This window comes from Mauremys mutica, chromosome 1 (assembly GCF_020497125.1).
Source record: "Mauremys mutica isolate MM-2020 ecotype Southern chromosome 1, ASM2049712v1, whole genome shotgun sequence".
Taxonomy (NCBI): domain Eukaryota; kingdom Metazoa; phylum Chordata; order Testudines; family Geoemydidae; genus Mauremys; species Mauremys mutica.
In genome coordinates, this window is record NC_059072.1 from 68,174,379 (window position 1) to 68,196,562 (window position 22,184).

At 41.7% G+C, this 22,184-nt stretch overlaps 1 protein-coding gene and 1 long non-coding RNA gene across 4 annotated transcripts in view; one reads left to right on the forward strand and one right to left on the reverse strand.

Moving 5' to 3' along the window:
- Positions 1-22,184, forward strand: part of TBC1D15 (TBC1 domain family member 15) — a 108,293-nt gene that overhangs the window by 82,016 nt on the left and 4,093 nt on the right. For all 3 annotated transcript variants that reach the window (XM_044978857.1, XM_044978848.1, XM_044978863.1), the window contains 6 exons: positions 5,382-5,485; positions 5,753-5,847; positions 7,587-7,703; positions 8,195-8,295; positions 16,181-16,280; positions 16,740-16,837. In XM_044978857.1, the coding sequence (XP_044834792.1) occupies positions 5,382-5,485; positions 5,753-5,847; positions 7,587-7,703; positions 8,195-8,295; positions 16,181-16,280; positions 16,740-16,837 (615 nt within the window). The remainder of the gene's footprint in view (positions 1-5,381; positions 5,486-5,752; positions 5,848-7,586; positions 7,704-8,194; positions 8,296-16,180; positions 16,281-16,739; positions 16,838-22,184) is intronic.
- Positions 7,715-13,732, reverse strand: LOC123343661. The gene is made up of 3 exons (XR_006572309.1): positions 13,604-13,732; positions 9,902-9,988; positions 7,715-9,324 (listed from the first exon to the last, which is right to left on the reverse strand). It is a non-coding gene; the product is annotated as an uncharacterized LOC123343661 (long non-coding RNA).

Here is a 22,184-nt window from a genome sequence, read left to right on the forward strand (position 1 = left end):
CTCCCTCGGATAACAGCTCTGCAGGGGAAGGACAAGTCCTGTCCCTCCCCAGCCCAACTATTTCAGGGAAATCAGATTTCCCAGGGAAGAGCTTATTTCATGGTAACAGAACTTTAAAATTAGAATGATAGAAAACATTCCTGCCTATTACAGTCTATTTTTGCCAAACCTTCACCAACCATAGAGCTTTGGCAGGTCAGTCAGTGTATGTGAGGTTATGGTTTTCCTTAGTGTTTCCTGGTGTGGAGTGATAGGGATGCAGCCCCTGATGCCACCTACAATGGGGGACGGGGGGAGGAAGCGTAAGTGGTGCTAAAATGGAGTTAACCATTGACAGCGATGGGGGGCCTGTGACTGTTGGATCTGTAGTCTAACAAGAGTCTGCAGCATTTGTGTTTTGCTGTCTGAGAAGTTCCACTATGTCCTATAGCATCTCCCTCTCCTTTTCCTTCTGGGACTCCTGTGCCTTTCTCCTGTCTGCTTTCTCCTTCTCCAGGCTGTCTGCTATATTCATCCTCCAGGCCCTCTGTTCACAGTCTGATGCCGCACTAGCTTGCAGGATCTCATTAAATATGTCCTTCCTAGTCTGTTTCTTTCTCCTCTTCTTCAAAATCAGATGTTCGCATGGGTGTTGAAGGGGCCACCCCTCAACGTCACAAAAACGGCAGCAGCTAAAGCTAAAACAGACAGATGTGGTAGTGTATTTACAGTGGTAGTGGAAAGCAAAAGATAAGTTTCAGAGCTCTCTTCTCTTACTCTCATTAGAGTTTTAAATAAGACGTACTTATTGACACTTCAGCTTTGAAGTGCGTCTGCACATGGGGAGCCTGACCTGCCAGGGATGGATGGTGGGGTAGGAAATGAGGCAATTGTTTGGTTGCATAAAACAATAAAATTTCATCCCCTGTTTCCATGGATCTGAGCACAGGGTAGTAGCAATGAGTACTGGCACTATTTTCCACCGAGAGTAATGATTTAAGCTGATACCTCATTCTTGGGGCTAACAAAAGCACAGTGAACACAGCTGCTGCTGGTGTCCCAAAGCTAATTAGGTCTGTATACTGCTGACCTGTTTACTGCAATTATGCCTGCTGAAGTCATTATGGAGTGGCATGGGAATGTCCTATCATGATGGAAGAAATAAGGTTGCCATCCCTAGAAACCTTCAAAAGAGGGTTGCAGAGTTACCTCTGTGAAAGTTTCATCAAGATCTCTCAAGAGGATGCTAAGGACATCCCAGTGTACATAAACAAACTGCTCCACATGGCTCCGCTTTCCCCACCTAACCCTACAGTGGAATAAAAAGCAGATAAGAGCTCTATCTCTATATCTCTTTTCATATGAGAAAAACAATGAAAAGTAGATAACTATGTAGTTCTGTCTTGGGATTGGGCTAAGTTCCAGCTTCACATTGGGACTGGGAGTGGCTGGCTCATTACAAAAGCAACTTTGCCTCTCCTGGAATTGACACCTCCTCATCTATTATTGGGAGTGGGCTACATCCACCCTGATCAAATTGGCCCTGTCAACACTGGTTCTCCACTTGTGAGGTACTCCCTTCTCTTGTCATTATATAATGCCTGCATCTGTAACTTTCACTCCGTGCATCTAAAGAAGTGAGGTGTTTTACCCATGAAAGCTTATGCCCAAATAAATCTGTTAGTCTTTAAGATGCCACCGTACTCCTTGTTGTTTTTGTGGATACAGACTAACACAGCTACCCCCTGATACTTCACATTTAAACACTGTAAAGAAGAATGCATGCACACACCTGAGATTCCTTTCTCTTCATTGAGCTTACCCATGCCCGGCTGGTAGAACTGGTTAGATTGTGGTGGAATCTCAAAAAGATCCTGGCTCAAAGCGTAGCGGGACTCTCCTGCTACATCGCCCTCCTCTGACTCTTCCTTTCTGTTCATGGCAGGGGTCTTGGGCTCCCTGGAGGTATCTTGTGTGAGGTGCTTGGTGGGATCTCCACCAAGTATTGTGTACAGCTCATTCTAAAAGTGGCAGGCCTATGGCTCAGCACCAGATCAACTCTTGGCTTCCTGGCCTTGTGGTATGCCTGTCACAGTTGCTTCACTTTCATGTGGCAGAGCTGCTGATCCCTGTCATACCCCTTCACCTGCATCCCCTGTGCAGTCATTTTATATGTTATATGACTGGTCCGTAGCTGTGCCTGCGCAGCCTCTTTTCCCCCCAGGCCCGGGAGATCCAATACCTCCTGTCCACTCCAGGCAGGAGCAAGTGTAGAGCATGTAGTCAGCAGGTCAGTTGGGCAGTCGCATACAACGAGGGAGAACTGCTAGGTGTGCTCTCCAAGGAGTGCAATCAAGAAAAAATCATTTCAAAAATACATAGAGTTTTAAAGGGGATGGCTTCCATGACCCGGGGGCAATGGCGTTCACAAATGTGACTAGTGCCGTCACTGTTGGGTATGGTGGGGCAGCTGCTGGAGGAGTATTAATGTCAATATGGGTCACACAGTGTAAGCGCTTGCACTGTGTTGACCACAATATGTCAATCATGGCTCAGCATCATTCGAGGAGGTGTTGTTACTGCTTTGCCGTAGTGGGGCGCTTACATTGACAGGAGATAAATTTGAGTGAAAACACGTGCAAATAGGTTGATGCACTATTGCGCCTGTTTTAACCTTGTAGAAGAGGGGAATATAGTGAGGAGTAAAATACTGTTGTTATAGTGACTAATATTGGATTATTGAACAGCGGCATGGACAGAGGTTAAGTAGTATGTTAGTTTTGTCCTCACAGGGATAGTGCAGATGTTTGCCCATAGGAGATGCAAGGGCTTGTCCTATCTGAGGGTAGGTAACGTTCAGGCAGGAGTAGTCCTTGATATAGGAGAGAGATGTGGTAGGAAGTGCCAGATTTACTATGAAAGGTTGTTGAGAAATAAACATTATTGAGTACACATCCATATTGTGAGTTGTATGGTGGGATCATCTGCATGTTATATGCTCTTATTTATAGTTGTGACACAAGGGCTATTTTATATTAAAAATGGCACACCAGACCTTGAAGTATTAGGTAATTGGGTCTAGCGGAGAGTAGGTTTTGGGGATGCAAACTAAAGTTTGGACTTGTTAGTTACAATACAGTGTTTCAATATTTAAGTCTAGAATTTCTTATTATTTTTAATGCTTATTCAAAGGTTCAACCATGATGTTTCTGGAGAGAGAGAGAGAAGTGTAAGATGAATTGTGACTTAATCTTTTAGTGATATATTCTTTCACTGTTGCCAGGTTGTGCCTGTTGCTTCTGTAGTTTTCACCAGCATCTATGTAATCATTTGATTTTATTCCAGTCATTTGGCAAACAAATTGCATTGGTTCTTTAGCCTTTACCTAGAAACACATTTAATCAGATTCTCTCTGTCCAAGTCTGTGACTGTCTGCACTACGAGCTTAGGGGTATGATTTCCCCTGATGGTGCAGATCCTCATCAGTAGGGCCATACCAAATTCATTGACCAATTGACCATTTTGGTCAATTTCACAATCATATTTTTAAAATAGTCAATTTCAAGGTTTCGCATGTTTTCATCTGAAACTTCATCCTGTTGTAAGTGTGGAGGTCCTGACCCAAAAGAGGTTTGTGGGTGGGTTGCAAAGCTGTTGTAGTGGGGTCATTGGATTGCTACCCTCATTTCTGTGCTGCCTTCAGAGCTGGGCTGGGCTCTGAGGGCAGCAGCCACAGAACTTCCTGCAGATGGGGGAGGTTCTGGAGGTGGGTCTGATCTCCCTCCTGAGAGCAGCCATGCAGGAAAAGAGGAAGTCCCATCCCTCCCCAGCCTGGCCGGGACTAGCAGCAAGGAGCCCCCAGCTGGGGCACTCCCAGCAGCCTGGGGGAGATCAGACCCATCTCCAGGGACATCCCCCAGATTCAGGAAGCTCCGTGGTTGCTTCAGAGCCCAGCTGTGAAGGCAATGCAGCCTTGGAGCTTCCTGCAGCCTGGGGAGGTACCCAGAAGTGGGTCTGATCTCCTGCAGGAGCGGCCATGCAGAGCAAGTCTGGTCCCTCCTGAGCCCTGCTGGGACTAGTAGCTGGAGCCCTGTGCATGGGAGCCCCCAGTGAGGCAACCGCAACCCTGCCAATCCCCCTCCCCTACAATAGCTAGATTTCATGGGGGAAGTCTGATTTCATGGTCCATGATACATTTTTCACGGCCATAAATTTGGTAGGGCCCTACTCGTCAAGCTAGTGCGAGTATAAATAGTAGTGAGGCCACAGTAGCATGGGTAGTGGTCTTACCTAGGGTTTTCAGAACCCCCAACAGGGACAACTTAACTACTTCACTCCAGGCGGTGTAAGGAATAAATCACCAGGAACTCAGCACTTCTGTCTGATCAAGGAAAAATGCAAGTAAGCGTGCTCTAAAACTGCAGTTTATAAGATTTAAGCACACTGAAACATAAGCAATAGGTTTAGAATATCTCAAATATTTACCTAACATCTGGAACAGTATTGAGTAATTAACTGCAGTTTTGCAGTTGCCAATTGCTTATACGCCAGGGAGAAAGAGTGTCAGGAAAAACGTCTCTCAAGATGGCTTCAGAGGACAGCTCCAAAAGTGCACTCTATTAGCTAATAATCTTTTATAACTTACTCCTACAAAACGCATAGGTCATAATGACCCCTACTGTATCATCACTTTTCTAACTTCAATAAACTTTTAATATTAGAGGCGTCTAAATTCAAAGTTTTCCAACCTCCAAGGTTTTCAGACTCAGTTGTTTAGTTGTCTGTCCCCTCCTCCCATTCTGATTAGCAGAAACTGACAGCTAGATTTGACCTTGTCTCTAAAAGCCTGTCTCCAAGTTAACCCTTAACTATGTGGCATTCAGTTTCATTACTTCAGGGTGGCTGAATGCACATAATATGATGGCAATTAACTTAATCATGTTCTGGGGTATACACCCCCCCCCAAATCCAGGGCAACAGTGGCAGTGAGGCACATCTGAGTCGTGCTGAGTACAAATCCATCAAAAACCAATGGGTATGTACTCAGCACAGTTCAGCTGTGTCTCTGCTCCTGCTACCTGTGTTACCGTGGCTACACTGCTATTTATACTTTTGCTAGCATGATGAGAATGGGAGTATGTGTACACAAACTGAGGAATCACATCCCTAGCTTGTAACGTAGACATAGCCTGTGAAACCTAATAACAAGGTGAGGTTGTAGGTACTGTAAAGCTCTATGGGAGGATACTCTTTACCTTCAGTTAACCTGAAAAGTCTTCTTAACCTTTGTTTTCAATTTTTGCTTTAAGACGTGTCTACTTACTGTGGTATTGTTTCATCACTAGAGCTAGAATCTTACTTTCTTTGATTCTTATGTATTGCATATGCATATTTTTCCTTAGGGACTCTGCCATGCTTTGAGAAAAGAAGTATGGAAATTCCTTTTGGGTTATTTTCCTTGGCACAGTACTAGAGAGGAAAGAACTAATTTGCAAAAAAGAAAAACGTGAGTACAGACATACTTTTATAGTACAAAGTAGGTTTAAATAGTTTCAGAATTTTTTCAAGCATATGCTTATTGTAGTGTGATGTGGAAGTCTTCTTAAGTCTGCAGAAAGCTAACTGTTTAATGTTATTGAATGCAGTTATCCACGGCTTACTCCTGTATGCAACATTTTCTTTATTTTTTGAGAGATAGTGACGTTCAAATAATGAAAAGTGAAATGACTTAGCAAATTGCATTTAGTTTAAAAATGACTTTCTTTTTCTTTAGAGATGAATATTTCAGGATGAAACTTCAGTGGAAATCAGTCAGCGATGAGCAAGAAAAACGAAATTCAAGATTAAGAGACTATAAGAGTCTTATAGGTAATTTTTCCTTTTACAGATTTAGCATGCAACATATGGATATGGATTAGATTAATGGCGAGATTTTAAAAAAAGAGAAGTGAAGCTCTTGAGATTTAGAATACTAGAGCCATTGCTCAGTGTATTTTGTGGCCAGAGAATTTGCTGCATAATTAAGCTCAAAAATCTCAGCTTTCACTTAACTTTCTTAAAAAGCTTCTTGGAGAGCATGGACATGTCTACAATTAATTAGAGACATCCCCAGTGAAGAACAGCACTGCCTTGCTCCAAAGGAGTACCATCTGGTCTTCAGTGACTCTGAAATTATAAAAGCAATATTGAGTACAGTTTGTCATTATTATCTCATTTTAAGATAAAAATGAGATCCAACATAATCCAGAAACTAGCAGGTACGATGTGGGGCGCATCAGTGTTGTGAACATCTGCAGTAGCACTTGTATATTCAGTAACTGACTATTTTGCACCAATATGGAGCAGATGTAGCCACACATGAATTGTGGATACCCAGCTAAATACAGTGATGCAGTGCATCATGGGAACCCTTAAGTCAACTCCAACACCATGGCTACCTGTCGTGTCTAACATTGCTCCCCTGCCAATACACCGAACTGCTGCAACATTCTGCGAAGCTCAGCACTTGTGAAAACAGATGTCTTCCTGTTCACCAAGACCTTGACAAGGCTCCCCCTGCAACATCTTACGTCCCGCAAGCCTTTCTGGGAACATTCGTTTAGCCTCATGCAATCAGGCTATGATCAGGAGGAGGCTTGGAAAGAAGATTGGGCTAAACAAGACTTAAAAAATAAGCACCTTGTGCCAGATCCCATGCAGAAGGTTCCTGGATATGACCTTCCATGGTCATCTTGGTCATCTCTGAACCAAATTGGAACCAACCATGCTAGATGCGGACATCTAATGCGCAAATGGAAAATCAAGGACTCCGGAGTATGAGTGTGGTTCCCTATGACAGACCATCAAACATATCACTACCTACCGCCCAATTTATTAATATGAAGGAGGCATTACTACAATAAATTCTGCTACTCCTGATGTAGGTATTTGGCTCAGTCAACTTCAGGCGAAATTGTAGTTGTTGCTCTACACCAGCCATACGAAAGAAGTGCAGTTTGTCATCAAATTCAGACAGTGCGAACTCTGGTAATTGAAACAACACATAAAATGTACAGTCTATATCTAGAAAGAAGCAGGCAGTTTCAGCTCAGTAATGCTTACAGAAACAAGACAAACTAAAATTTCATACTTGCTATAATGAACCAACCAATTACAGGTATAACAAAATCGCTTTAAGCTTGTTTGCATATTAGCTTTCCCATGATAGTTTTCAAATTATGCTGTATATCATATGCATTCAAGTGGCATTTTACAGTTAACTCATCTAAAGTAGTCTTGTTTCTTTGAATTCAGTAAAAAATTTTTATATTTAATCATGAGGTTTCTGTAGAAAGTGTGTAACAATTAAAACAAAAAAATGCAAATCTACTTGTAAGTAAATCATCTTATTCCAGTCAGGAAGAATTTTCTTTTAAGTACTCTTAAAAGCTCCTTTAAAGCATTTTATAATGACATTCAGTGAATATAGTTGGTTATTAAACACTTCAAAGCTCTGCAATAATGTTTTGAGAAATCAATAACTTAAAGAGCATTGTGCATTTGTTAGATATAGGCTCAGTAAAAAAAAATGTTTTGAAAATGTTTTATATCTGTTGGTTATTTCTCAGAAAAAGATGTAAACAGAACAGACAGAACAAACAAGTTCTATGAAGGCCAAGATAATCCAGGATTGATCTTGCTTCATGACATTTTGATGACCTATTGTATGTATGACTTTGATTTAGGTAAGTGGGACTTGTCTGAATATTTTTTTAAATAAAAAGTTAATGGTTAGTGAGCAAGGATCACTTTTTAGAGTATTATTGCATTTCAAAAATCTTTTAGTGTATAATTATATACTTTATGAAGGTTAATAAAGTTAAATTAAATAGAAATATGGGTGTACATTTTCTAAAGATGTGGTAAATCCAGGGTATACATGTTTACAGTTTTTGTCCATGTTTGCAGAATGTAAACTTTTAATGATCAAATGCAGGTATTTTTTTAAAGTCATACAGAGGAAATGGAATTTTCAAACTATTTGGTTATGCTGATTTGGAACATACCTACACAATCTGCTGTACCACTGAACAATTGTACAAACAATTGGTGTTCAGTAACAAATTTGAAGCTTGCATCTTGGATGAAAGGAAGAAAAATAATTTAATTTAGTGTTCATAATTGTGTAAATCACAAGTTAACAGTCTAAGATTGTTTAATTGTTTCTTTTTTTAAGGGTATGTTCAGGGAATGAGTGACTTGCTTTCTCCTGTCTTGTATGTCATGGAAAATGAAGTGGATGCCTTTTGGTGCTTTGTATCATACATGGATCAAATGGTAAAAACAAGATTGTTTATTTCATAGTGTTCCTGCAGCTTTCATTATCTGAATTTAGATGTAAAACTTTGTCATTTTATCTCTTGTCTTCATGACTAGACTGGAAAGTTTTGCACTATTTCCTCTGTTGTCTTTAGTGAAAAGAAGTGTTTAATATTTGCAAAGCAGAAAGAAACAGTTTAATATTGGTGTATGTATGACTGCAGAATAGCTCAGAGGCACATATGTCCAATAAATGAACTATGCCCATGTGATTGTTTATCTTCTCTTTTTAAAGATAGGAGGATCAAATGCCCATCATTGCCAGTCAGTCACTAGAGGTTTACAACTGATAGAAGTACACCACCACTATAACCTTTCAGCTTCCAAGTCCTGTTACAATATGGCCAGCTTCTAACTGGTGGTGTGTTACCCAAAAGTGCTCTATATATTTATCAATGTGTATATATTCTTTAGCAACAGACAAAAATTGGGAAGTCTCCTGTTTTCTCCCTTATGTTTCTTCTATTTGTTTATATGTATAATAAACATGTTTGGTCCTTGACACAGCCTCTGATAGCTTTTGATGTTCTGGGAACACAAAGCTTCCAGAAAGTTTACCAGCTATGGGGAAATTCTCCTAATGTAAGAGGAGGTCTCGGGTGACAGAGACAGCATAGCCTTCTCTAAGGACCCCTGTTTCCTCTCTGAGTGCAGCTGTGATCTCTGTACACCAGAACATAGCCCTTTTGGGAGGGCTTGCAGCCCTGAAGCTATTCTGAGTTGTGCTGGTGGCCAAAATAGCCCCTGGTTGGCACCAAGATAAAGCTACCATTCTTCTTCTTTGAACAGTGTCCCAATGGGTGCTCCACTGTAGGTGTGTTTGCGTTCCCCGAGATGGGGTATGCTTGGTTTAGTCTGCTTTAAGAAGTGTCTCAGATGCAAAGACTCCATCCTGATGATGGATTGACATTCCCACTGTGTCCATTGCCTTGAGGAAAATCACATTGCCCAGAAGTGTGGATTATGCCAGCAGTTGAAACTGTGGTCCTGAAAAGATAGAGAACTGAGACTTAAACTTCTTCTAATGGAAGCAGCTCTCCAACTGCTTTCAGACCCATGTCAAGACTCAGGACGGTGGGAATCCTCACCACAGCCCTCTACATCCAAGGAAGGTGAGCCTAAGATGACGCCTATGAGCCACTCACACAAGGGTTTTAAAAAGAGAGCCGTGAGTCCCCATAGTGAGCCCTGAACCAGCCAAAAACCACCAGTTCATTCGGTATCATCAGTACTGACAGTACCGAAGCCATCCAAATGCGGAACCCAGAGCTCACATGGTACCATCCCAGAAGAACACGTTAGGCTACCTAAGGACACTTTAGCAACAATTATTTCAGCGTTGGAACAGGGAGACTGGTACTCGGCCTTCTATCTCCAGGATGCTTATTTCCATATTTCAGTCATACCATCAACAGATGATATCTTAACTTCACACTAGGGCAGGACCACTACCAGTACAGAGAACTCCCCTTTTGGCCTCTTGTTGGCTCCCACAGTATTCTCCAAGGGCCTCTCTGTAGTGGCAACCCATCCACGTTTCCAGGGGATCATGATCTACCCTTACCTGGACAATTGTCTCCTCAGGGCACACTCCTTCGACAAAGCTCAGCAGGTTACCCATACGACTTTGGATTTATTCAGAAAACTAGTCCTACAAATCAACGTACAAAAATAGACATTAACCCCAGTATAGAGTTTAGAATTCATAGGAGCCGATCTCGACTCTGTCCAAGTGAGAGCGCTCCTTCTATAACACAGATTGCTCAGTTTCTACACGCTTATAGAGACAGTGCAAACCAGCCCTCAGATATTGGCCAGACATTGCCTTCAGCTTCTGGGACACATGGCCATGGACACATTTTGTGATAGCTCATGCCAGACTTCTTACGAAATGCCTCCAGTCATGGTTCAGCTTGTTTTACAGACTGAACAAAGACAGCCTAAACAAGCCACTATCTCTACCCCACCAAGATAAAACAATCTTTGAATTGGTAGAAAAACCCAGCAAATGTCTGCATGGTGATGCCATTTGTGCAGCCGCCTCCTCCTCCACTTCTCACCATCAATGCATCCCTCATAGGGTGGGACGCACATCTCAACAACCTCACAGTACAGGGTAAATGGTTGCTCTCTGAGATGTCTTCACATCTACCTCCTCGCGCTCAGAGCAGTCAGGAATGCACGTGTTTCCTCCCACTGATCAGAGGCATGCACACGCAGGTCACAATGGACAACATAGCGTGCATGTACTACATAAATCATCAAGGGACCGCCAGATCGCCCTCCTTTTTTACGTCAGCACTAAAGCTGTGGAACTGGTGCATCTCCCACAGTGTTACCATATCAGCAGCCTACCTGCCGGGAGTGCACAACACAACAGCAGCAGTCTTGGCCACAAGGTCCCACACAACCTTAAATGGGAGATAGACTTGGTGATACTCCCAGGGCCAACCTTTCTTCAGGGCACCGGCCCAGGGCAACATACTGAAGGGGGCGCAGTTTGATAACCCCTTCTCTCCCCATTACCTGCCCTGTCGACCAAGAGCCAGCTGGGCTGAGGGAGGCAAGCAGGCAGGCAGGCAGCCAACTAGGGGAGAGAAATGCAGCACTGTAGAGGGCAGATCCAAGCTGCAACTTGACTAGGCACTCAGCCAGGTAACTCTGCGGGTGAGAGCAGGGATGGGTGTCTAGGGCTCCCCACTCTCCTGGGACAGAGGGCCCCCTTAGAAGCCATGCCTGGAGTGGGGCTGGGCTGGAAGAGGCTCCCAATCTGATCTCTGGGATGAGTGGCGGAAGTTGGGGGAGGGAAGAAGGAGGGGTGTGTGCTCCAGCAGCTTGCCTCTGTGTGTCCAGGCTGGAGGGTTGGAGCAGCCTCCCTGCTATATAGGTTGTGGTGGGGGTAGACATGCACTATCGTCCTCTAAGAGCCCCACACTTGTCCAAGAAAGGGCTTTTCCCCCCAGCACTTCCCGCAGATAGGAGAGTGCACACTTATGCTGCAGAGCACCATGCTAACCAGGACGCTGAAACCTGCTCCCATCCCTTCCCTGCAGAGAGGTGACGCATGCGAGGGGGCATGCAGGGTCACATTTCCCCCTCCTCTCCCCCAGTTTTCTACTGGGGTTTGCCTGCCAAGCCCCCCAACCCTGCCCACTTTCTGGAGCCTGGGACCAGGAGGCAAACAAACAGCAGTTGCACCAAATAGCTGGGAGCTGTAGGGAAGGGCTGCTGCAGCAGCTCCCAGGGAGAGGTAGGGGAGGAACAGTTGCTTTCCCACAGGGGAAATGAGGGAGAGGGTGGGGGGGTAGGGATCATCTCTGCTCCCCTGGCTCAGAAGCTTCACTCGCCTGGTCCCAGGAGTGGGCTGCCTCCCCTAAGTCAGGCAGGCAGGTGCACAGGAGATAAATGGGTGTGAGATCAGCTCCCCCGTGTGCCTCTCCCCCCTTCCATCTGAACAGGAGTGGGAATGGGCATCACAGTGGATAGGGGAGCAGCATGCTGACTCACTGCACTGTGCCTTATCCCAGGGAGGTTCCCAACACAGTGGTTCTGTAGTTTGGTTTTAATGGCAGATCAGCAATTAAGTAGGTGGTGCCTTTCTGCTGTGACCTCTTTATAACCCATCTCCCTTTCTTTCAATCCTGATTGCCTATCCTCACTCTCAGGCTCTCTTATTTTAACTTTTTTCACTAGTTGTACTTATCAGTATACTGGAATTCCTTGGAGCAGGGCCTTGTCAAAGCTGTTAGGGAAAGTGCTTTGCACATTTCTATACCACATCAAGAATAAAGAAACTCCTTTTTTTATTCCCATCTCTGACTTAATCCCATATCCTGCAAGCCTCCTTCATTCTCTGGAAGTTGCTGGGTTCCTGCTGTTAGTGTGAGTACAATTTAAATCACAATCACACAGTTTCAGGCCTTTAAACTGGGAGATGACTCTAGTGGGGATAGGCTCTGCCCCTTCATGCCTCCCTCCCACCCCGGTTCTCAACCCTGCTGCTCTGGTGATTTATAAATAGGCTTGATAGAATGCAATTTTTATTTTATTACTTTACGTGATATCTGTTAATTTTTAAGCTTTTTTGTATGTTCATTTTTAATTTTCCACAGTTGTGGGAAATTATGGGGGAAGGTCAGATAATTTTTTAATGTCAGTAGAAGTTGAGATTCGAAGAGTTCAAACTTTAAAGCTGTTAAAACACAAACAGAGAGACAGGGTGGGTGAGGTAATATCTTTGTTTGGGCCAACTCTGTTTGGTAAAAGACAAGTTTTTGAGATCCACAGACCTGGAGAAGAGCTCTGTGGGGTTTGAAAGCTTGTCTCTTTCACCAACCAAAGTTGGGCCAATTAAATATATTATCTCACTGGCCTTGTGGCTCTCAAATCCTGGTGCCAACATGACTACAACAATACTGTACAAACCACTAAGTGTCAATACCACATGTCAATATATGCAAAATAAATATCCTAAAACCAGAAATAATTTGTTGTTTTAACTATTCATTCAATAGTACATTAGTAACAATCCTAATTCAGAAGTTTATATTACTGAATTTTGATTCTAACAAGTTCTCAAGCAGCATTTATCTTGCTTTCCCTATCTGTAAATGTCAGTTGTTACTAATGGAAATATTCTTATGGGTTTCTCTGTGTATGGGGAAATCAACAGCTAATTTCTAAATTATCTGCAAAAAAAACCTAGAGTTTTCAGGAGCCTAAGTATCCCCTGGAATCACAGTTAAAGTTGTCTCCCCCTCTCCCCCCAATCTGAAATGGCGCCCTGGCGAGCCAGGAGTGCCATCGGCTCTGGCAAGATGCAGCCCTCCATGTGACAGCATGAAGCCCGCCTTGAGCCACATGCTGAGCACCAGGCACCAACAGCCACAGCATCACCGCAGACATAAGGGTGGCATTACATCATATACCATGCCACCCTTAAGTCTGCACTGCTGCTGGCGGTGGCATTGCCTTCAGAGCTGGGCACCTGGCCAGCACCCGCTGGTATCAGGCGGCCCTGCCAGTGCTTAATTTGTGCCAGGGCTGAGCTCTGACATCTTTCAACACAAATTCAACATCTGGAGAGGCAGCAGAGCCCAGAGGTGGTGGGGGGTGGAGGAAGCCCAGCGAGCCCATGGGGCAGGAGTAATAGGGGGTGCCAAAATACAAGTTTGCCCAGGGTGCCATTTCCCCTAAGGCCAGCCCTGGATACTCTACAACATACTCCAATAATGGGGTCACACCAATAGACTTGTTCACCACTTACCAGAACAAGAAACGCTCGCAATACTGCTCCAGAGCAGGCCTCGGACAGCACTCTTTGGGGGATGCTCTCTTCCTCTCATGGGACAAAGGCCTTCTTTACACCTTCCCCTGTTTCCTCTCTTGCTGAAAGTCCTGTTGAAAATAAAGAGAAAAAGAGCAAGTGTCATAGTGATTTGCTCCTACCTACCCAAGAGAGATGTGGTACCCTTAACAGTCACAACAGGCAATGTGTCCACCGATCACTCTTCAACCCACTCCTTACCTTCTCTCGCAGAACAAAGGATGCAGTCTCCATCCCAGCCTATAGATATTATGGCTCAAAGCCTGGCTTTTTCATGGTTCCAGCATATAGCGATATCCTGCTCTGAGGAATTACAGGAAGTGTTACTACACAGCAGGAAAGTGACTACTTGTCATACCTATCTACAAAAGTGGGCCAGATTTCAGATGTGGTGCCATTCTAGAGGAATTGCCCAACATCGACTACTCTGCCACTAGTCTTAGACTATTTACTGACTCTTAAGAAATCATGAGTCTCTGTTAGTTCACTAAAGGTACGCTTGGCGGCAGTAGCAACTTTTCATCAACAGATAGAAGGATACTCAGTTTTCTCACACCCAACTACAAAGAGGTTCCTTAAAAGCATAATAAATCTCTTTCTCCAACCCAGACATTCTACCCCACCATGGGACCTGACTTGAGTATTAAAAGGGTTGACCAGATTGCTCTTCGAACCTATGGCCACTTGTTCAGTAATGCACCTTTCAATGAACACAGCCTTTCTAGTCACCATCACCTCAATGAGTAGGATAGGAGAGAGAGTGGCTGTTACGGCACAATCTTTACAGTGTTCTTTCCTGACAAAGTCATGCTCCAGCCACACCCAAAGTTCACCCTCAAGGTGAATTCCACCTTTCACATGAATCAACACATTCATCTCCCTACCTTTTATCCCAAACCTCACCAGGATAATAGAGAAGCCATTCTACACACACTTGACATAAGGAGAGCCTTGGCTTTCTATTTGGCAGGACAGAGGCCTTTAGGAAATCTCATAAGCTCTTTCTCTCCATTGCAGATAGGTCTAAAGGCATCATGATTTCAGCCCAGAGACTCTCTGAATGGGTCTCGAACTGCATCAAACTCTGTTATCAGGCTCACAGTTTAGTACCTCCATCTACAATCCATACACACTCTACAAGATCGGTTTCCTCCTCAGTCACCTTCTTCAAGCATGTCCCTATCCTGGAAATCTGCAGAGCAGCTACATGAGCATCTGCACACACCTTTGCAAAACATTATGCCCTCATGGGGGACTCTGATGTCGATGCTAGATTCAGCCCTGTAGTATTATCATTTATAGCAAACTCGACTCCGAAGTCCTAGCTTCCCATTTGGGATACTGGTTGGGAGTCACCTACAGTGTGGCACCCCTAGGAACAATACTTGAAGAAGAGGAAGTTACTCACCTTGTGCTGTAACAATGATTCTTTGAGATGTGTGTCTCTATGGGTGCTCCGTGACCCACTCTCCTCCCCTCTGGAGTTCTCATTATTGACTCTGTGGTAGAAAAGAAACCTGAGGAGGGTTTGCCTGCGCAAGGCTGGTTACCCTCATGGCAGAGCACAAGGTGGGGGCACAGCCCATGTGTGGGCTGAACAGATGCTGCTACCAAAGTTCAATGATCAGCAGTGCAGGGATGCAAACACACCTAGTGTGGAATACCCATCTTGAAGAACCATCATTACTGCACAAGGTGAGTAAATTCCTCTTCTGTCCTGCTGGATTGGGCACAACAGTGATGGAGTTGAGGGTCTGGTCCATAAAGAATGACTGTTGTTATATATATGATATACTGCAAAAATGAATTTTGTACATGCCTGAGCTCTTGTAGGGTAATATAATTTTTATTAATTTAAACAAGTGCTCATTTCCAAGAACAACTTTGTACATGGGATGTTGTGAAACACAAATACGATAGTTTAGAATAAAATACCCTCAGTTGTCCTCTGATAACATTTTAATAATTTTCTCTAGTCTGTCTATTCCTGCCTACAACTCTTTAGCTCCAATTTGGAGGCAGATGAATTTATTCACACCAAATCTTGTATCTAAGATAGCTCAGTGGTTTGAGCATTGGCCTGCTAAACCCAGGGTTGTGAGTTCAATCCTTGAGGGGGCCGCTTAGGGATAGAGGCAAAAATCTGTCTGGGGATTGGGGGGTGGATTAGATGACCTCTTGAAGTCCCTTCCAACCCTCATATTCTATGATTCTAAGTTGCAGTGTAAGTATGACTGTGGAAGATGAAGTAAAAATATCCGTGAGCCAGAGAGACACAGTTCACTGTTTATTGCTTTAAGCTTTCAATTGAAGGCAAAAATTTACCAGACCTTGGCTCCGTCCTTTTAAACGCTTAGTATGTGAAACAGTTAAAGGGTCAGACCTTCTGTTACCAGGACAATTAATTTAACTTGCATGTAAACTAATCATAGTTTTGTGGTTTATAACAGTATTTGACCTAGTGAACTATTTACCAGTATCAATACCTGACAGAGTGCTAAATTATTTCCCATCAAGCACGAGAACTTTGAGGAACAAATGCAGGGTATGAAGACACAGCTAATTCAACTGAGTACTTTGCTTCGCTTGCTAGACAGTGGATTTTGCAGTTACTTAGGTATGTGTAATAACTCAAACAACTTCTTACTTTTAGAGAGAGATGTGCATAGCAATTCTAAAGGACCCTTAAACACTTTTCCAACATGAATCTGTTACATTATTAATGCAGGACTGCCGCATTCTAATAATTTGGCTTTAGTACAATGCCTTTGAAAGAAAAGAAACTTACTGTTTTATTTCTCTGAGCCCTAGAGTGCAGAGTCCTTAATGTATCACTAGGTACGCTGTTGTCCTAAATGAACAATAAATATTCAAATTAAAAAAAATTAATAGGTTTTTTAATTGGTTTTCATGGATAGCAAAATATAACAGAGCCTACATCATTGATATTTAAGCAGAACTTCCCACTGACTTTATTGGAGACTTATCCTGCCATCAATTTGTAAAACTAACAGCCTTATAAGATGCATATTTTCTTTGTTTGATGTTCATAAGAAATGTGACATTCTTTTCCTAGAATCTCAAGACTCGGGATACCTTTATTTTTGCTTCCGATGGCTTCTGATCCGATTTAAAAGAGAATTTAGCTTTCAAGATATTCTTCGTTTATGGGAGGTAAGAACATAGTTAGATATTTATGGAAGATGATTCAAAGCAAAATCAAAGGCAGAGTAGTAAAACAATGGGCTAAATCTGACATGATGGGGACAAACTAGTACAGATTTTGTAGATAAATTATGCCTCTCTGACCTATAAGAAGACTTTCAAAGTTACACTGTAATACTGGAGTGATATGATGTATATAATTTACTTGGCTTTTCAAGACGTGTTTGACAAGCTCCATCAGAAAAGACTCTTAAGGAAAATAACCACAGATGCTCTGGTAATGCTCAGGTCAGGGCTGAAAAACTGGTTAGGTTATAGGAAACAGCCAAAATAAATGGCTGCTTCTCAGAAGAGTGAAAAGTCTATTGGGGCATTCCCAGAATTGGTACTGGGGTTAAATGTGTTCCATATTTTTATAAATGACATGTCTGATGAAGTGAATAGTGAGACAAGGAAACTTGCTTTCAACACAAAGCTAACTAAGTTAATCCAAGTGGAGGGGGGGGGTTAAAATACTGTTGGGGGAATCTAATCAGTCTGGGTAATTGGGCTGCACAATGCCAGAAATATGTAGATTAATATAAGACAATGCTTACTGGAAAAATGGAAATACTGATGGACTCTGAGCTAGTAGGATACTATTGTGGGCTGAGGTGGTCTAGGAATGATCCTGATGATGCCAATTAAACTAATTTAAAATCTTGAATATAATTTTTAAAAGTGAGGAATACAAAATAAAATACAACACCACTTTAAATGTTAGCATGATCTTACCCCAAATATATAATCAACTTACTTCAAAAAGGGTATAGTAGATAATAGAAAAGGTTCAGACAGTATAAATAAAATGGCTCAATTAATGGCACAAAGCAGAAGGGTGGGCAATAGAAAGATAGTACATAAAACTGAATAATTGGCCTGAAACAGAAAACAAATGGGGACAGCCGGATTGAGATATATACAGTTATTATTACAATGAAAACTGATTTGACACTTTTTATTCACTTTATCCCACAAATGAAAAAGGAGTCATTCAAAGAAATGGAAGGGCAGTAAATTTAAAACTGCAAAGCGGAAATCATTTTTAGCCAATGTAAAGTCAGCCTATGGAGTTTTCTGCCTTAAGAGGTTATTGAGCCAAGTAGTTCATCAGAATGTCAAATGATAACTTTATAAATAACATTTACTAATGAACCACAATTCACAAATATAAAATAATTTAGCCTATTATTCCATGGCATAAGGTGATCACAAAAGAGGAGTTTGGAAGTAGCTTTTTCCAACCTCTTTCCTTTTTCCTTCCCAATGTTGTAACACTGTACGCTTGCTATTTTGTTTTTTTGAGGTTCCTCACCCCACCATTTTTGAAGCATCGGCAGAGGCAGGTTACCAGACAGTGGCCCAACAAGCTGTTCTGATGTAGCAGTTTTACACTGTGTCTCATATTTCGTGGCTTTTTTAATATATCCTCAATAACATCTTCATTAAGTTGTGTGCTATGAGCACAGTACACCGCTGCTATCATTTTCTTCAATGTGTTGTACCGTGCACAAAGAGGCTGTAAGATCAGACTCTCAAAATTTAATCGGGAGAAATCTAGTTCAGAGTAATACCATTTTGAGCACTGTTGATTCCAAATGAACTATATAAACGTACAGATATTTCTAAAAAGTCTATAGAGGAATATGAAACTTGGTATTACTAATTATTGGTTTGACATTTTATATCAGTTTTGTATAACATCTCTATATCATATCTAAATATTAAGTGTGTGTGTGTGTGTGTGTGTATATACATACACACACACACACACACACACACTTAATATTTAGATATGATATAGAGATGTTTGTACCACATTTTTTAAGATGCACATATATATATATATATATATACACACACACACACGCGCGCGCGCACACACTTTAACTTTCTGTAGTGATTGTTTTTTTGCTATTCTAAACCCTTTCAACTAATGAATAAAGACATCTAAGATATTGGTGGAATCCTACTAAAATAATGTGTTGGGTCCCTCCAGTGCATCTTAAAAAATGTGGTACAAACGTTATTTTTCAGTTTCGTTACCAGGAAAAGTGGAGCTAAAAATCACATGCTTAGTTTGCTTTTTAAAATGATCAAAAACCCATTTAACATCTAATCAAGTTGTGGCATTTATGCCAACATTTCCTCCATCTGAAGATTAATGCCTTTCTTTTAGAAAGTTAGAGCCTGATTCACCACTACATCACTCCAGTTTTATACCCAGGCCATTCTACTAATACAAAAATAGAGTGCTGTCAAATGTACAATGTAAACAGGAAAAATACTCAATTTCTTAAGTCAAACTTCTTTCAGATACAGTAAAAGTAGGGGTTACTTGTCTACAGTAAATGCAGTATTTTCAGACAGAAGTGTGATTTAGCAGAGTTGGACCATTCCACTGTTACGTCATGGGTATTTGCAATATGTACTGAACACATGTAAGGGCTTTATTCACCACTGTGTTTAAACCCATTTTATGCTGGTACAACTCAGATGACCTAAGACTTGAATGACAGTGGTGAACTGGGACTTTTGTGTTAGTACTTATTACAAATATTCATACCTAGTGAGGTAGCAGTGGACATAAGTAACCCCTAAGATGACTGTATCTGAAAAGTCAGAAGGTGGGGGGAAGCCTTGTTCTCATTTTTTTTGAGATTGTTCATTTTGATAGCACTTGTTATATGCTCAGTTTAATTGTTAGTTGGTTTCACTTCCTTTCACATCCACTAGTATGTAACCTTACTCTCATGCACTCCCTTGGAGGAGCTCATGTGTACACTCTTCTCCATGCTTTGTGAAAGACTTGTTATCAGAAAGAACAACAGGAAGTCTGGAAGGAGGCAGCAGCTAGCAGCTGTGTACATGGATAGGATAGGGATAAGCCCCAGCACATTCATTTGCTCTCTTGGCTTTAGTCTGTTCCCAATAAAATTTCTGGATGTCAGCAATACTTCCATGGTAGTTGGATCAGGCCCTATAAGATTTCAACATGGAGCAGAAAAACTGTTATAAAAACTTCTTCTTTAAAATATATTTTTAAAATTCAATATATCTGGTTTAAAGGGGTTTCTATTAGAAAAATCACATTTTTAAAAGAAATGCAAACTTAAACTATTCAAGTTGACAGTAGATCTTTAACCAAAGCTGTATTTTGATAGGATTCCATCGTCTTTACTGTAGGCTGATGTCTATCATTTGTGTTTGGTGTACAATTTTAAATTTCTGGAGGTGACATTTTCTGCTCTGTATTCCTTTTAACATGCTGCTAGATCTCTGTTAATAGTCATTATACCTGTTATATTAGTGATTAATTATATATAATGATTAAGACCCTACCTGAATCACGGGATGATCTTTAATTAATTGTGGCTGAATTGCAGACAAGACATGGAAAATCACGGCAAAGTAATAATGGACCTTTATTAATAGCAGTAATTTGGAAAAGCCACAGTAGATGTATTTGTTTAAGAAAAATTTGCTGGAATGATATAAAGACTCAACTATTATGTTATGTCTTCAGATTTTTTTTGATAACCAGACAATTTGGTGCAACTACAGGGCCATGATCAGGGCAGGGCATGTGGGGCAGCCATCCAGGGTGCAAAGCTGGGGGCAGAGAGGAGCACGGGGAGGAAGGGGGTGTGTGTAGAAAAATGATTAAAAAAACCAAAAATAGTAGGGGATAGAGCCCTGCAATGGGCATGATATTGCCACCTTTGCTTCTGCACCGCTGCTGTTGGCACCACTGCCTTCAGAGCTGGACATCTGGCCAGAGGCTGCCGCTCTCTGGCTGCCCAGCTCTGAAGTTAGTGACGCTGCTGCCAGCAGCAGCACAGAAGGTAAGAATGGCAATACCATGCCCACTGCAGGGCTCTGCCCCCTACCGTTTTTAGCCATTTTTCCACACCGTTTCCTGACCCGCACCACCTCCAGCTATGCACCCTGGCCGGCTGCCCTGCTTGCCCCGCCCTGGTTAAGGCCCTACCCAAAACTCTCCAAGATTATTTAATGTACTAGTAGGGGAAAAAAGTGTGTGTTGCAAACCTCAAAATGTACGTAAAATTGTGGACTGTGCGAAGTGCGCTAATTTAAAGCAAAATTGCAGTGAAATCCTAATACTTCAGAATCCACAATTTCCGCAATATTGCAAATGAATTAGGACCTTAATAATACCATGGAAATTTATGAGTATACTGAAGATGGGTGGGCAATGATTTGATTGCTAGCAACATCCTTGCGTGGCAGTCAATGTGTGTTTATTTTATAGTGTGAGAACAGCAGAATTAAAAGAAAATTAGCAAAGTGGACTCTGCATGCAATTCACTTTGATACAGTTTGTAATATTTATCAATCTTTTTTCATTTTCTTTTTAAAGAATGAATTGAGGTTAATTACAAAATGGAGTATCAGATATTTGAAATAGATTCTTAGTCTGTCATGGCTTAGTGAAATGAAACTTTCAAGGTTAATCGCATTGTAATTAAACATTTTTAAGTGATTTGGTTTGGATATCACTCATATTTATGCAGTTCTAGTGAAGGGCTGTGTGCATTGCAATGACAGTTGTGCAAGAATAAAATAGACTATTATTTTAGCTTCAATAGCAGTGACCCTGAATCTTAAATAGAGTAGAAACTATAATTGTGCTAGCTAAGATAGAAATTACTTATAATATCAAACCCTTGGTATCAAAGGCACAAACAGAGCAAGCGGTTTCAAGAAGGAATTGCTTATGCCTTTTCCCTGCTACCAATCTTCTCTTCCCACCAAAATATAGTATTGTTTAACTGGCCTAGTAAATGTCTGCCTTCGCTTTAGGACTTTATTGATTTCTGGACGTAACAGCATAAAACCAATGATCCATTATAACAATTCCCATGTTCCTGTATAGAGCTGAATATCCTTCATAAAGCTTGCCACAGCATATAAGTGAGACCTATAGGGTAGTAAAATTAAATGCAACAGGTGTTTACAGCAATTTTGAAAGGTCTGCTGTAACTCTGAATTAGCTATGAGTTTAAGGCTGACAGGCAATCCTTACCTTAAATGCTTCAAGATCACCTTATAACCATGAAGTAAACCTATTTTTTCATGCTCCTGTAATAACTAAATACAGTAGGTTGAGTGAAAGAGTTCTTTCTTGAACTATTCAAGTAAAGTATACTGTGCAAAAATATTTTAACATGCAATAGAATCGTGTGAAAGGGCATTCAGCACCAAAGTACTGCTTCTTTCTTTCCATTCTTATTGTGTAATTTTAATAATTGAGCAACTTCTTCAAAGTCAGCTGGAAGAGAGCTTACACATCTTT